Source organism: Paramacrobiotus metropolitanus, unplaced genomic scaffold (assembly GCF_019649055.1).
Source record: "Paramacrobiotus metropolitanus isolate TYO unplaced genomic scaffold, Prichtersi_v1.0 Parri_scaffold0000008, whole genome shotgun sequence".
NCBI classification, from domain to species: Eukaryota; Metazoa; Tardigrada; class Eutardigrada; order Parachela; family Macrobiotidae; genus Paramacrobiotus; species Paramacrobiotus metropolitanus.
The window spans coordinates 1,572,361-1,585,451 of record NW_026570228.1 but is presented as its reverse complement, the minus strand read 5'-3'; the positions used below and the strand labels follow the sequence as shown (position 1 = coordinate 1,585,451).

At 41.5% G+C, this 13,091-nt stretch overlaps 6 protein-coding genes across 8 annotated transcripts; 4 read left to right on the top strand and 2 right to left on the bottom strand.

The window, feature by feature from the left end:
- Nucleotides 1-2,180: 2,180 nt before the first annotated feature.
- LOC129582754 (histone H3) lies at nucleotides 2,181-3,156 on the bottom strand. Its single transcript, XM_055474362.1, has 2 exons — nucleotides 2,797-3,156; nucleotides 2,181-2,507 (listed from the first exon to the last, which is right to left on the bottom strand). Exons 1-2 carry the CDS (start codon nucleotides 3,076-3,078, stop codon nucleotides 2,379-2,381), a joined length of 411 nt encoding a protein of 136 aa, XP_055330337.1. The 5' UTR covers nucleotides 3,079-3,156; the 3' UTR covers nucleotides 2,181-2,378.
- Nucleotides 3,157-3,769: 613 nt separating this feature from the next.
- Nucleotides 3,770-4,684, top strand: LOC129582755 (histone H4). Its single transcript, XM_055474363.1, has 2 exons — nucleotides 3,770-3,964; nucleotides 4,200-4,684. The coding sequence occupies exons 1-2, from the start codon at nucleotides 3,925-3,927 to the stop codon at nucleotides 4,469-4,471; spliced, it is 312 nt and encodes a 103-aa protein (XP_055330338.1). The 5' UTR covers nucleotides 3,770-3,924; the 3' UTR covers nucleotides 4,472-4,684.
- Nucleotides 4,685-5,254: 570 nt separating this feature from the next.
- On the top strand, nucleotides 5,255-6,588 carry LOC129582750 (peroxisome assembly protein 12-like). The gene has a single exon (XM_055474357.1). The coding sequence runs from the start codon at nucleotides 5,559-5,561 to the stop codon at nucleotides 6,441-6,443; it is 885 nt and encodes a 294-aa protein (XP_055330332.1). The 5' UTR covers nucleotides 5,255-5,558; the 3' UTR covers nucleotides 6,444-6,588.
- A 397-nt stretch (nucleotides 6,589-6,985) lies between these two features.
- LOC129582752 (ER membrane protein complex subunit 5-like) lies at nucleotides 6,986-7,964 on the top strand. Its single transcript, XM_055474361.1, has one exon. The coding sequence runs from the start codon at nucleotides 7,150-7,152 to the stop codon at nucleotides 7,621-7,623; it is 474 nt and encodes a 157-aa protein (XP_055330336.1). The 5' UTR covers nucleotides 6,986-7,149; the 3' UTR covers nucleotides 7,624-7,964.
- A 67-nt stretch (nucleotides 7,965-8,031) lies between these two features.
- On the bottom strand, nucleotides 8,032-10,324 carry LOC129582751 (DNA repair protein complementing XP-A cells homolog). 3 transcript variants are annotated; one of them, XM_055474360.1, is made up of 6 exons: nucleotides 9,932-10,324; nucleotides 9,526-9,660; nucleotides 9,065-9,230; nucleotides 8,617-8,734; nucleotides 8,495-8,517; nucleotides 8,264-8,406 (listed from the first exon to the last, which is right to left on the bottom strand). In XM_055474360.1, the coding sequence occupies exons 1-6, from the start codon at nucleotides 10,123-10,125 to the stop codon at nucleotides 8,395-8,397; spliced, it is 648 nt and encodes a 215-aa protein (XP_055330335.1). In that variant the 5' UTR covers nucleotides 10,126-10,324; the 3' UTR covers nucleotides 8,264-8,394. The 3 variants fall into 3 exon arrangements, with proteins under 3 accessions (XP_055330333.1, XP_055330335.1, XP_055330334.1); XM_055474358.1 differs by lacking the exon at nucleotides 8,495-8,517 and having other exon boundaries at nucleotides 8,032-8,406; XM_055474359.1 differs by having other exon boundaries at nucleotides 8,270-8,517.
- Nucleotides 10,325-10,504: 180 nt separating this feature from the next.
- On the top strand, nucleotides 10,505-12,696 carry LOC129582699 (uncharacterized). Its single transcript, XM_055474292.1, has 2 exons — nucleotides 10,505-11,297; nucleotides 11,735-12,696. The coding sequence occupies exon 2, from the start codon at nucleotides 11,771-11,773 to the stop codon at nucleotides 12,362-12,364; it is 594 nt and encodes a 197-aa protein (XP_055330267.1). The 5' UTR covers nucleotides 10,505-11,297; nucleotides 11,735-11,770; the 3' UTR covers nucleotides 12,365-12,696.
- The last annotated feature ends 395 nt before the right edge of the window (nucleotides 12,697-13,091 follow it).

The following is a 13,091-nucleotide window of genomic DNA, read 5'->3' as shown; positions in this document are numbered from 1 at the left end:
TCTTGTCATTTGTGCTCACTGCCGTATAAACCTGTAGAAAACAATTGGTGTTGCAAACAAAACAGCATACGCAGTTTTACCTTTTGAAGTACCAGTACCTTTGAAGTTTTAGGCTTCATCTTCCAACAATTTAACATAACTTCATAAGCAAAATAGACGGGACATTGATATAGATGTACCCATGCCATACAAAACCATACATTATTGCCGGAAAAACGTTCGTACGGTACAAGAAGTATACAGTACCTATGTATGTACCTAAAAATAAAATTATTACCCGTACTGATTAAATTTTTAGATTACTATCGTTTACTGAGTAATGTACAAAATTAATTAAGTACTGTAAACTTTTATTAGTGTTTTACTTGTACGCGTGTTGTTGTAGTGTTGTATTTTATTTTTAATTTCAATACGACTGGCGTGTGCAATATAATTTATTATAACTATATCTATATTCGTATTACGTATAGCAGAGCAAAAAACTGCTAAGTAGAATTAAGCGGATTTAGGGAATAAATTATAAATGCCACATATTAAACTATCGTTCGAATTAGAATTTATTATAGCCATTAATTTCCTACAATTAGCGTTTAGCAGCACTTCGTCGCATTTCATATTATTAATTTTTGTACAATCCGGCATCTGCAACCTGGAAAATCAGTTTACAGTTTAAACTTTAAAGAAATCTCACCAGGGCAGTATTTCCGCCTCCAAATTAAAAAAAATCTCGTTTTTTGTAAAAATTTAGTAGACTACCGTGGAATATTTAAAAAAATATTTTCATCTGCAAAGGTCACTTGGGTGTGGTCTAACATAAATTAAATGAGTACATGCAGAGTACACATACTATTAGATTGTGGAATTAAGTAATCGTAATTGCATTTTATGCCGCAATATCGCGCGCACTGCACGTCCCGTGAATCCTTCTACATGCCGAGCGTCGACGTATGTACGTACTACAGCGCGTGTGCGGTGACCATCACAGCAAAATTATTAAATTTCAGAAATTCAATAACTTCGCTAATTTTCAAGCTGTTTGTATTGTATGCCCATATGCTCACGAACACCATGTTAGGAAGCATTTAGGTAGGAAATTTTTAAAATGTGCGATGTAGCACCTGCCAGATAAGATGGGACTACCGGAAGCGTTTTTAGAGTTATGCGGGTGCTTAAAACCTGGAAGGGTCCACGGCTGGTCCAGTGGCCGCAAAATTAGTATAATATTATTATGGTAAATGCCAGTACTGCATAATAATAGTATGCAGTACTATGTACTCCATTTAATTTATTTAGACCACGCCCAATCGACCTTTGCAGATGAAAATATTTTTTTTAAATATACCACTGTAGTCTACTACCTTTTTACAAAAAATGAGATTTCTTGAATTTGGAGGCGGAAATACTGCCCTGGTCAGTCAGGACTCTGGATAAAAAATAAATTCATACGGTTTTTGATTTAAGGCTCATGCGGTTTTTACGGGAATATTATATTCACAATTAATGAATTAAAAGAACATATATAAAATGCATTCTCCGGTTCTCGTACTACAGTGTACTCGACATTATACGAAGTACACACTACTCGTACTACAGTAGCCACTACTCTAGGAACTAGAAACTTGTTATATTTTGTATTTTTAAAGTTGCATTTGTTATCAATTTAATTATTACTCACTAAGTTCAAGCCGGAAATGGTTTTAACCTCACTGTACATGCTACTTCGCTACCCGTTCTGATTCAAATTATTTACTGTACGTTTTACTTAATCGTATTAAATAACTATACTGCACATGTTCATTCAACTACAATACATTGTATGTCTACATTTTAAGTTTTAACATCTGGCCGCCTGGCCATTGTCGGCTGAGGCGTGTAGTATTGTGATCAGTAGAAACTAGAAAACCGGAAATCCACCTTTCTAATTTAGAAAACGTGAGTGAATGGCGCAGCAAAGGTTTTTAAACTTCAATTAAAATCTGCAGATTGTTGATTTAATATTTTGGACACTGAAAGTCACGGTCTTCAGTCCATATAAACTGCGCTATTTATCGTTACATTCGTAATTTTACATATATCAAATAATCAATGATGTTAAATGTAAAGTCTGCAATTATTGTTTAGATTACTGATGAGTGATTAATGGAATACAAAACGATCACAGCGAAATGAGAACGGCAAAATTTCACGGATGTTTTTATTTCTGATCTTTTCTACAAACAGTGCCATTTTTCGGAGCGTCGGCACATGAAAGTCAGATATTCTATTCAACAAGTTAAGTTACAACAACCCAGAGATTCTAATAATCTGCCATGACAAACCTCTACAATCTGATCTTCGCCTCAACTGTACACCGCCTCAACAAACAACAGTTTCAACAATTACGCACGCTCTCCACGGATTCGGCGGGCCAGCTGGATGTCTTTCGGCATGATGGTGACGCGTTTGGCATGGATGGCACACAAGTTGGTGTCTTCAAACAGGCCGACCAGGTACGCTTCCGCGGCTTCCTGCAATCAGACATAAAAAAATTAGCAAATTACTGCGAAAACAATGAAATGGAATAAAACAGCGCGCAACACAGGTAACTTTAATTTCTCCAACGAAAATTCAATTACTCAAGAATTGACAAAATTCAGTTCTATTCAAGCTATTGATTTGCAAATTATTTAGATTTATTTCCAAAAAAAGTAACTTCAAGATTTACCGTAATAAAATCATTAATAACCAGCTGACATATTTTTATGAAGATTTAAACTTTTATCGCATTTTCAGATTTTGTTATTACTGCATCGTTACCTGCAGAGCCATGACAGCAGAGGACTGGAATCGGAGATCGGTTTTGAAGTCCTGAGCGATTTCACGGACCAGACGCTGGAAGGGCAGCTTGCGGATCAACAGTTCCGTGGACTTCTGGTAACGACGGATTTCACGGAGGGCGACGGTGCCTGGACGGTAGCGATGGGGCTTCTTCACACCTCCGGTTGCGGGAGCGGACTTCCTGGCGGCTTTCGTAGCCAACTGCTTACGGGGAGCTTTACCTCCGGTGGACTTACGGGCGGTCTGCTTAGTACGGGCCATTGTAGCACGGTAAAAGGAATACGCGACACGACGCGAAATAACAAATTATTAAAACTTGAAAAACTCACAACACCAACTGACTCGGTGGATTCGGCTGTCTATCGCTTTTTATACCATCCGCCAAATATGCTGCTGGCTGATTGGCCACAAAATATTACAGGGAAGGCGGAGCTTTGGTAATGCGGAAAAAATTGCTTGGGCTGTTCATTTGCATTTTTGTCATTGTTTTTTTGCGAGGTTTCCAGAGTTTTTGTACATAGTTCGATTCAGAATTTTTTTCTGGATAGGATTTCGTTAACCAAAACAGAAGTTTTCAAAAAATGTTTGCGCTATTTCCAGCAGAAGACTTTTTGCCGCTTGGTTAATTACCCTATTCAAATTTTTGTTGAGGCCGTTCTAGGAGGGCGGGGCTACGGCTCGAACCGACTTGAAAGTCGCTTTGTTTTCGTATTTTGGCACTTTTTTGATCAGCAATCCTTTTTTAAATTAACATCAGCGAGATAAGTTTTTACTGTAAAAATAAAATCACTTGTAAAAAGAAAATACAGTTACGTAAATACGTATAAATTTAAAATTTCAGCCGATTCTTTTCAATTGTTTATTGTTTTCGAAGTTATCCGAGCTGTCGCTTGGCGACCAATCACCGATTGTGTAAGCGTTAGTCACCGCCCCCAGCGTTGGTGCCGTACCCGTTGGCGTGTATAAAAAGCGCGCCAGTGCATCGCAGTTGATCGATTTGTTGGTTTCTTCATCTCTGTAACTTTTGAACTTTCGAAGCGCGTCGTTGCCGTTGCAGTTTAGTCTGTGGTATTTTTGTTGAATCTTTATCTGTTCCACGTTATAACAATGACTGGCCGAGGAAAGGGAGGCAAGGGATTGGGCAAAGGTGAGTGATTCTGGCAGAATCTGTAGCTGTTCTTTTAAAGTTAACTGTTCAGTGTAACTTATCTTAATTCCGAACTTAAGCTGTGTAAGATAATTTATGAAAACTTGATGTAGCGTGCTGTAATTGTTGCATAAGGGCCATAAGGCAGCTGTAATTGGTTAATAACTTCAGTTATTGGTTCTTTTTGAAATAATTTTAAAGATCAGGTTTTCAAGAATTTGTTTTTGCTCCACAGGAGGTGCCAAGCGCCATCGTAAAGTCCTCCGTGACAACATCCAGGGCATCACCAAGCCCGCCATCCGTCGTCTGGCCCGTCGTGGTGGTGTGAAGCGTATTTCCGGACTGATCTACGAAGAGACCCGTGGAGTTCTGAAAGTCTTCCTGGAGAACGTTATCCGTGATGCCGTCACCTACACCGAACATGCCAAGAGAAAGACCGTGACAGCCATGGATGTGGTGTACGCTCTCAAACGCCAGGGAAGAACCCTCTACGGTTTTGGTCTTTAAACGTGTTTGCACATGCGGAGTTGTTTGGCGTGCTACTGTCTTTAACATTCAGTCAGTATTGTACTGTAGTGCGTCTCAGCCTGTGTACGTCGGATTTGTGACGTTGGCATCTTTAGAATGGAATTATGTTTTTTTCGACCGTTTACAGAATCTCAGTTTTAATGGTTTCCAGCGTGCGAAAGTATTCCATGATGAATTAAAAAGAAGCAGTGATTTCGTTTCGTTACCACGTTTGGCCTTTCAGTTCACAAAATCAGATATTATAACATGTTAAAAGTTAATAGAAAAACTGAAAATACGGTACGATCATACACGTGCTGAAAGCATTTGTAAGTCATTCAGAATTTATTAAAATTATTACCGTTAGTAATGCACGATAAAAAAAAAGTTGAAAGGAAACGAACAGCATATTATCTAAAAAGCATATTCAACTTTGCCGAAATAAATGCCACTAAAGCGGCGGCTAATTTACATTCAATCGCGTTCTAGGAAATCACTCAATGATTCAGCCAGCCTGATTCAGTAATATTAATTATCATTGATAATATATTAATATCATGATAATAAAAATTTTGTTTACTACAAATTTGCCATTTCTCTTGGTAAAACAACTGATCAATGTGGTTGAAAAAACGATTTTTCCCATAACTTCCGGTTGAATACGACCGAGTGACTTATTTAGCCTGTTCCGAGTGTTCCCTGTAGTAAATTTTTTAACCGAACCAGTTTGATTACAGTACTGTAATGCCGAATACATTACGGTATGAGCGAATACATTCTGACCGAACAAAATTCATAATCGTAATTCGTAAATATGAATATTTGGCGAATTTGACCGTTTATGTATTTTTACTAATTTATTTATCTTATTTTCACGAATCATGAATTGTAGAACATGTCTCTTTCTGAAAGTGACAGAAAGTCGTATGAGAAAATAAGAGAGCGATTGCGGAGTGCAATCCCAGATCCGTTCTTCGGTGCAAGTATCATTAGTCGTTACAGTTACTGGTGTTCGTAATGCTTCCCGTTCCTCACTGCTCCAGTGTTCCTGGCAGAATTTATACAGTTACGAAATACAGCATTATTAATGATGGATGTGGCTGGATATCCCGAAGTGTTCGCTGCGCGCAACCTATCCGACACCTTCCGGAACGCGGTGGCATACGTGCTGAAGCTCTTATCCAAGGATTATCTCCCCGTCAAATTACGAAACCTGATCGAAGCCCTCCATGACGAGATTGTTTTTGCCCTCGATCTCCTGCTGAATCTCTATCATTTGCGGTATTTCCACGCTTCATGGGCGGAGAAATACGCCGGATTAATTCGGCGGACGCCTGGCCGTTTCGTCATCGCCAAATCCCTTTTGGATCTCGCCATCGTCCCTTATATTTTCCGCAAGTGGGAAAAACTCTATCTTCGTCTTCGTGATCGCTGCCGCTCATCCAGTGGCGTACAATCCCGCTTCGTAGCCTGTTATCCCTACGTCCGCTACGTAGCCGCCTTCCTCAACGTGTACATCCTCCTCCGCTATCTGCTCCGTAAAATCCCGCATCCGGGATTGCTCCTGTTCCTCCTGGATATCCGGTTGCAGCGGCGCTCACTCGCCGACATTCCTGAAGTATCCCTCCAGTCTTCCCTTGGGGAGCGCCTTCTCCATGGTGGATTTCGGGCGTTTTCCGCGCTGTTGACGGTGGGAGGGGGTTTGGCGCAGTTCTGGCGGCAGTATGGCGAGGAAGTGCGGGATGCGATGGTCGGTGTGCCGTCGCCGCCGCGGCTGCCGGACAGCTGCGTTGTGTTGCGTCCGGGGAGGTGTCCGGTGTGTGGACAAGGATGGCGGCAACCGGTGGCGGTGCCGGCGACCGGGATAGTGTTCTGCCGGATGTGTGTATTGCCGATTGTGGAGGCGACGGGGAAATGCCCGCTGACGAGATGCTCGCTGGATGTGAATGCATTAGTTCCGCTTTATCTGTGAAAATGTGGATTTTGTAAGGGAGTGTTATTGATTTTAAACTTTTTGCGGAATAGTGTGATGACTGGTCGATATCGGATCATTTTGGAATAAGTATTCGTTCTGGCTGCCTGCCCTTGAGTAAATTATTCACAAAGAAATAAAAGAGATTGTTAACGTACAAAATACGAGTAAATTACGGTACTGTATTTATGGCAATGAATACAATGTATTGCCGCTACACACAGAATTGCTTATGCTTCACTTCAGAACATTATTCACATAAAACGTTTGATTGCTGCTTATTATACGAGTGAAATGTAGAACTGTGTCATGCTCATTACTAAAAAATGTTCGTTTCATATTCACAATGCTTAGTTCTATAAAAAAATCAAAAAATAACGCGAAAAAAATGAAACACAAATGACAAATTCGCAAAATTCGCCGCTTCCGGTTCCGGTAGTTATATACCGGTCGAAATGGCAACCGCCTTCGGTAAGCATCAGCACTTGTTTGCTGCAGCCATCGACTTTCCATTTCCAGTTCTAACCATAAATGATAAAAGACTTTCCTAAAATTCGCGTCAGAAATATTTAGAGACTGCAGTTTCCTTTGAATGTTGAAATATTAGGTTATATCTGTGACTCTGTCACATTTTTGATTTGCCCATTTTAATTGCGATTTTTGTTCGGTTCTTAAGCAAGTCGCCATATTTATTTAACACCCCAGGATGCTCCCACAGTGGGTCCTGCGTGTTATCTTCATCAGCGGCTCCGTCGTGCTGCTGCACTCCGCCATCTCCGCCGCCCAGCATCGCTCCTTCCAGCGCATCAACCGTCAGGTCCGCGAAGCGGGCAGTGTGGACTCCAGCAGCGAGGAGCCCAAGCTCCCCCTGGACATTGTCCTGGAGACATTAATCAGTATGTGCATCGTCCTCTGGGCCTTCGTGCACATGACGTTCAAGCTGAAGAACATCCGTCCCGAAGCGGAATACGAGGCCAAATCGCAGGAAGCCCTGGATTTCCGGCCGTCCTTTATGGTGTTTGGGCAGCGGGAATCCCTGTATAAACTCCGTCTGATGGATCAGAGTAGCGCGGTGGATAGTGGACTGCGGCAGCGTCCTCCCTCCACCCCGGTGCCGTCCGTGGAAGAAGTCAGTGTCGCGGATGTGGAAGACGATATGCCACCGCTGGAAGAAATGTAGTGCAGTGGCACAGTGAGTGGACCGGATTTTTTGTTTGTTGATTTTTATTTCGTCTCTTTCGCTTGTGTTTCCGAGATACGCCGACAATCTATGATAATTTCTTAATTATTTCTTATTTCTCTTTTTCCGTATTGAGCTAGTAGGAAGTTACTAGGAAGTTAGGAACCGAATCGTTTGTTCAGTTTTCGCTAGATCATACCAAAATGAAACAAGAATTTTGTTTTCGTTTTGCTTTTCAGTGATTTGACGGTGTTGTTATTGTAAGTACTTAGTATCTGTGCGTTATCTGCCTTTTTTACATGAGTATTCTTAAGATTAATTAAGTTAATAGCGCTTGTTTGCTTTGCTGCTGTTGATTCCGTTTTTGTTGCGTTGTTAACGGGAAATGTCGAAGAAGAGATTGAAAAACGTTCCGTTTATCGATCCATTTCTATTGCATTTTCTCATTTTTCCGATTGGTTTCGGAATACAAATCTGATTCACTGATTTTAGCCAAAGGTACATGAATACTAGTAACACAATTAACGGAAATTGATAAGATCATAAGAATCTGTAAAACTCAGTTTTAAATAAGAGACAGAAAAACGTTACATCTGCACAATATTTACAAACGGCTTCCAAACTTCACAATTCACATCTTTTCATACTCGGTAATATGATCACATTTTTTGCACTTCTTCCGGTACACGTCGTTCTCTTCATCGTAGTCTTCTTCGCCGAAAACATGCTCGTGATTGGAATGAATATTCTTTCCCAGCGAACTCCTGGCATTCATTCGCAGTTCTACAAAACAGCGCAAAGGAGCAAGGTGTAAGCAAACTGGTTAACTCTCAAGTGCGAAAAACATTCCAGTGAATCTGCCAGAAAATACCAGCAACTTCCAGCTAGTCGGTTCTACAAAAAACATTCTAAAATTGCCGTTTTACAGTACGCGAAAGATGTGAGTTTTGTTAAAATTCCGTAGTATCAAAACAATTACAGTATTTGCATTACCTTTAATCATTTTGTCGAATGTTCGTTTCTTGCTTTTTTCCTTCCGATTCTGGCGTTTTTCCCGCTCAGCATCCAGAGCTTCTTCAGTTCCCCATACTTCTAAAGCTCGTTCTTCTACCTGTTAGATGCGAAACTCAAATTTTATTTTGATTTTACAGCTGAGCCAGAAAAATATAAGTTGAAAAAACTACGACTGGTAAAATCTGACTGAACCGTCGAATTTAGGATTGAACACTTGCCGAGGTGTACGCAGATTACTCAAAACACGTTGCACTAACAACCAAATACAAGGTTAAATAAAACTGAGCGCCATGAGGCAGTTTAAAATTAAAATTAACATACTGTAGTCATTCTGTACGAGTTAAGTTCACGTGATCCAGCACAGACATCAAAGAAAATACCCTTTGCAGAATTTGCAAAAGCAATTAAAATTCGTTAACGTATTTACCTGGCAGCGAAGAAACAGTTTCATATTGCCCCAGTTGGCGTTGTGAGGATTTTTCTTGGTAATGCACTTGAGATGCGGCTCGCGTTTATCAAAATCTTCATCCTTTAGTAAATATTCATTTTTGGCGTCAGTTTTGGTCACGAGAGAGTGCTTGCCGTCGCGGTCACTGTGAAAGAATGATACAATTCATAACACATGTTAAAATTCATAATACATATTCATAATACATGTTAGAAAATTAACTGTAATACAGAAGTCACAGCTGTACATAATCGCAAACGACACACGACAGCAGAAAGCGATAATTATACAATTATAATATTACATCTATGTATTGATATAAGTACAGATTCCTTTAAATTCAAAAATTAAACTGCATTGACGTCATGAGCGAAAGGGAAAAAAGCCATTCAGAGAAAAAACCGGATCAATATCAGACGACCACAGTATGCACTTCTCACCGGCAATCATCGCAGACTTTACACTGGAAATTCTTTCGCAGCCAGGAATCGACGAATGGCCGTTCACACTCATCGCACACGTTGTAATCATCATTGGCCGAGAAAAATCCCCCGCCATCCACCTCCACTGGGTTCCTAAAAGCCAAAACTATATGATACCAATCCAGTCCCTCGTCATACAGGACCACAGCACGTCGTAACACGAATAATAAGGAGTATTTGTACTTCTATAGAAGTCTTATTAACCAGTTTGATTTCTGCTCTTTCTCTACATGATAACACGCTACGCAGTCGAAGAGCTTTTTGTCTCCAAAGCGGAATTTTCCATCAAGCCTTTTAATTTTCGTATTCTAACGATACGATCCATAAGCAGTAAGTAAGTACTTCTGGAGTATTTAGGGCGCACCATTGTGTTTCAGATGTCGACCCTTCCGCATCTTCCGTCTCCGCTGGCGGAGGGGTGAAGCCACGAGGCGGTTCAATATCCTGTTCCGCTGGCTGTGTTGCAGAATCATCGGCATCATCTTCCTCCCAATCGGGAAAATCCGGTATATCATTGTAACCCGGCGCAGCGCTACTGCTGGCAGTGGATTTCGACATGGTTGAGGATTGATAATCTAGATTCTACGGGTAGGGTTTCTGGACGTGTTATACAGTAGAATCAGACAGCTGGTATTATACCGTTGGTGAAACTATCAAGAAGTAGTAAGAAAAATACGCAGCAAATGAGCAAACATTCCAACTTGAGTCAGGAAAGCAAAAAATTCACGCAAACAAAAACCAAAAATAATAAAAGTGATAAAACTGAAGAGAAATTAGAAAAGATCAAAATGGAAACTGGCGAGTGAAGAAGGAATACAGGCTGCTGCGGACCGGTAGGTGGGCGACAGCAGGGCTTCCGTATCACACACGTACCGCACTTGATAGCGCGCCTGTGGCCCACGGTTATAAACTGGTAGTGGTGACTTTCAAAACAAATCTCAAACGCAACATTCGCAACTTTGCGCAACATTTTGCTTGTTTTCATGTTCATTGTTTTGCTTTATTTTTTCCTAACGTTAACAGAGATGTACTTATTACTGACATCTGAGATGCAGAAGCACTTTTGAATGATATTAGATGACAGTCTTACAAACTCTGTAGAGCCGTGCAAGTCAAGACAGGTTGACCATCAATTCGAACTTTGCCCGAACTTGTTTGGACTGTGGCGCTACGAGTGCGTGGACTTCTTGGACGAATCTGATCAGCTTCAGCATGCCATCATCTCCCATATCATCCCCGCCCGCGGTGCATTGATGGAATGCGTAGTGAATTTCGGCCATCCCCACCCCGCTGAATCTATCCCCATCGCACGCTGTCTGGAATGCATCCATACCCATTTCACGGTTGGCAGTCATGTTATGACGCTATTTCATCCTTCGCCGCAGGATCCCTGGAGCTGGTATCCCGCCACCGTACTGGCTGGCTATCCGTGGGTGTACGCCTTTGTGGAGATTGACGTGGCTGGGCAGCGGGTGCGGGAGGTTGTGAGTGCGGGCCGCGTACGGACCACGACAGTCCACACACAGGAGGAACGCCATGCCTTTAGGAAGGGACGGGTGAGGTTACCGGAGGATCGGGATTTGCGCGGTGTGACACAGAGGGATGAGTTCTGGCCGCTGTGGAATCGCAGAAGCGGGGCACTTGGTGCAGGGTGTCAGGGTGATTGCCTGGATTACTATAGAACAGCGCGGGATGACGATGAAAATAAATGAAAAATTTTTCAATGTTGTGTAAGTACGTGCAGATACAACAATAGTAAGTATTTCTTCTTTTCTTGCATGGAAGTAACAGGAAATGAACAGTCTGGCTAATTATTAATACTGTGAAGTGTCTGGTTAATACTGTGATAATTATGAATCGAAGTAAAGAATACGAGTATACGAATGAACCTTATTGTACAGCACATCGGCGCTATGAGATATGTTTTCTTTTTTAATCGCAGGGTTGTACTTTTTTCTTTTATGGTGGGCAAACTCGAATATTTCGTACTCGTATAAATTTATGCATATGTGTCAAATACTTACGTGTAAAATAATTATGTGTTGTTATTATACTTTTAGAAGTATAAAATGCGTAGTAAATTTTCGAAAGGAGTGGCAGAATGACAACAAGTAATCACGGCTTGTACATATTTCATTTTTTATTCGTGCATTATATCGTGTTTTAGAAAGGCTACTTGCAATCCATCCAGAAATCACTCCGTATGCCAGACGAACCAGCCCCCACCCATCCCGGGATACCATCCGAACCTCACATCATCGATGTGCTTCCGGAAATAACAATTTGCATCTTCAACGATTATCTGAAGGCTGACGATAACCTCCGTTCACGTCGTGTCTGTCGATTCTGGAACCACGTCCTGACCTCCCGCCAAGCGTCGTCCCGTGTCCACATCGCCTGTACCGACGACTGCGGAGAGATTGAGTTGGCCACGCTGCTGTTCAAGATGGTCACCAGTGCCACGCACATTGTGCATATCACCGGAAATGGATTTCCCGCCCCACTGCGCACTCTCCCCGCCATGCTCGCCGCCATGAAGGTGAAGCTTCCAGTTATCTCCGTGAAGAATGTTTGTATCATGATGGAGGACATACTGGACTGCTCGCACGCCGATGCGGTATATTTAAATTCATTGTGGCAGAGTGTGTGCGGCAAACTGATGCTGGTGGGTGTGGGTTGGAAGGGGAATGTGAAGAACCAGGATGTAAAGATGGCGGATTCGCTGGTTAGCGGCATGGTGGGTGATGCGAATACCGTGAGTACGTTACGAACTGTGCCGTTCCTGTGTAACGTTTAATTGTGAAAAAACCCGGTTAATACTCCTCCGCAAGATTTTGTGAACGTTATTTGAGAAAGTGCGATTCACGCAAATTGTCACGGATGGTTTCCAGTATGATTGGTCATGTTCAGGTTTTGTTAGTTGCTAATGTACATATAAATTGTTGGGTCTTTTTTACTTGTTAATTTGATCTCCTATTGTTATCTGGTGTGCGTTCGGGTGAGTCTTTTTTTCATGCAGTGTAGCATTGTGAAAATATGGAACCGGAAACAATGCCGCGAAATGAATTGCAATTCCTGTAATTTCTTGTGTTTTTAGAAGTCCGAAAGATTTTTTTTCGCCTACCGCGAAGGAGAAAATGTCATTTATTTCTGAAAAAGCTATTTTTCATCGCTACCATATTATTGTAGATTAAATCCAACAGAATATATTGATCCATAAAAATTTGCAGATACACACCATCGTCCATCACAATACGCGGTGCCGTTTCGTGAGTTACATCATCAGTTACATCATCATATTCAATGTCTTGCTCGTTGATTTGAAGAAGTAACATTTTTGGTGAGCGAAGTAACTGTTCACATTGGACAATTCGTTGACAAAATTTCCAAAAAAGATACCCGGAACAAATGTACTCAATGCAGAACAAGAGGCAACTGAGATGTAAAAGTCATAACAAGCATAACGGATTCAAAAACGGAATACTTAGGAGGAAGGAATACATGCCGTGTGGATCCGCAGGGCG